The 1,757-nt window shown below is 33.4% G+C and overlaps 1 protein-coding gene across 1 annotated transcript; it reads right to left on the reverse strand.

Annotated features, from left to right (window-relative positions):
• Nucleotides 1–58: 58 nt before the first annotated feature.
• Nucleotides 59–1,462, reverse strand: PCYB_005130 (CYIR protein; the record flags this gene model as incomplete). Its single annotated transcript, XM_004227934.1, has 3 exons — nt 59–346; nt 516–916; nt 961–1,462. The coding sequence occupies 3 exons, from the start codon at nt 1,460–1,462 to the stop codon at nt 59–61; spliced, it is 1,191 nt and encodes a 396-aa protein (XP_004227982.1).
• Between the last annotated feature and the right edge of the window lie 295 nt (nt 1,463–1,757).

The raw sequence follows: 1,757 nt of genomic DNA on the forward strand, positions 1-1,757 counted from the left end.
AGTTGTATATGAGATCGATATTTTTTTATACATGTAGTTGGTTGAGAATGTTTATCTTTTAAATAATGTTTACCTCCAGGTGTTTCCTGATTTCCATGATGTGAACTATGTGTTGAGACTTCATGACCTCCCTGATTTTGTGATGGTTGCATGTGTGTATCATGTACCATATTTGAGTGAAGTTTTTGATGGAATTTTTCATTTTTTGTGCCTTTTCTGTTTGTACCTGACTTCCTAGATCAGCTCTTTCTTGTCCAGTGCCCGCTTCGCCTTGAGTAGAATTGACCCTTTGTAATTTCGCAGAATTAGGTACACTAGTAGAAGAAACTTGATTATCCTGTATCTCCTGACGATTTGGATGAACCAAAGAGTTTTTATCACTAGAAGTTAAATCATGTGCAAAAAAGGAATTATTTGCATGACGATCAGTACTGATGATATACTTATCATCACTTAATTCCTCAGCAATATGTTTTACAAGTACTTTATTGAATACAAGGAGTTTCATTACTTACCTCACTGCAAGATGTTCCACCAGAAAATACCCGACAAGATTCATTGTTACAGGGATTATTACTACATGGGGCCTTACCCTGTTTAGATTTAACAACCGAAACTGCATTATCAGCAACTTTACTGTCACTGGGTTCATTATTAGCAGCCTTAGTAACTTCAGGTTCACTAGGAGAAGCATTTCCAGCATTACTTTTAACACTAGGTGTATGGTCAGATGATACAGTAGTATCCCCTACGCTATCAGTACCTACAGAAGAAAGGGATATCATAAAATCATCTGCTCTATCAGTAGCTATAAGAGGGGAGCTTCTATCACCAGGTTTTCCACTAATAGAAGTTTCCGGAGCACGATATTCTGTGGTAGAAAACACAGCAACATCCTTATCAACTGAGAGATGATCTTCATGGTTTGACTGCCAACAGTTTGCCAACCATGCGCATTACCATTTATGGGTTGACTATTATGTTCATCGCTTCGAGCAGCAATTGTTTCTGAATTTATTTTTTGAGAGTCTTTTTCATTCAGTTGTGATATTCCTTCACCCGTATTTCCTTTTGGTTCTTTTACACTTTTTACAGAGTCTTGATTTCTTTCGTAGGATATTTGTGTATCATCTTTTAATTCAGTGAGATTTTTACATTGTGGTAAGATGTAATTACTATCAGTATTTGCATTACATATTCCATAAAAACGTTTTATATCTTCATTAACATCTAAGTTAAAATATGGAAAACTTTTAGTATCACACTTTTTAAGCTTCTCTTTTTCTTCATTTATATGTGCAATTAATTGTTTACATTCGTCCTTGAAATCTGCACATTCCTTTCGTTTAAATTCAGCAATTTTACCTTTAATCTTCCCTACAATTTCAGAATATATACTTAAACACTCACCTAAATCCAATGTTTGTCTTTGATTATCAAAATTTACGATTACGGTCGCCATTTTATGTGTATCACGTGTCATTATGGTACTTTTTTTATATTTCTTTTAACAATTAAATTGGGATAATAATTGGTGCATACAAGTAGACACATTTGCAATGAAGAATTTAATATTTTGTTCTCATGACCTTGACTTGTTGCGTTTATACAAACAAATATAAGAGTGCTAACAAATGATACAGGGGTTAGGCTTCAGCGTTTCACGGTTTACATATCATATTCATTCTTACACACTTAGAAATAGTTCTAATTACGTAACTAAAATATCCATAATAAATAAACATAAATATATATAT

This window comes from Plasmodium cynomolgi, assembly GCF_000321355.1.
Source record: "Plasmodium cynomolgi strain B DNA, scaffold: 0672, whole genome shotgun sequence".
Taxonomy (NCBI): Eukaryota; Apicomplexa; class Aconoidasida; order Haemosporida; family Plasmodiidae; genus Plasmodium; species Plasmodium cynomolgi.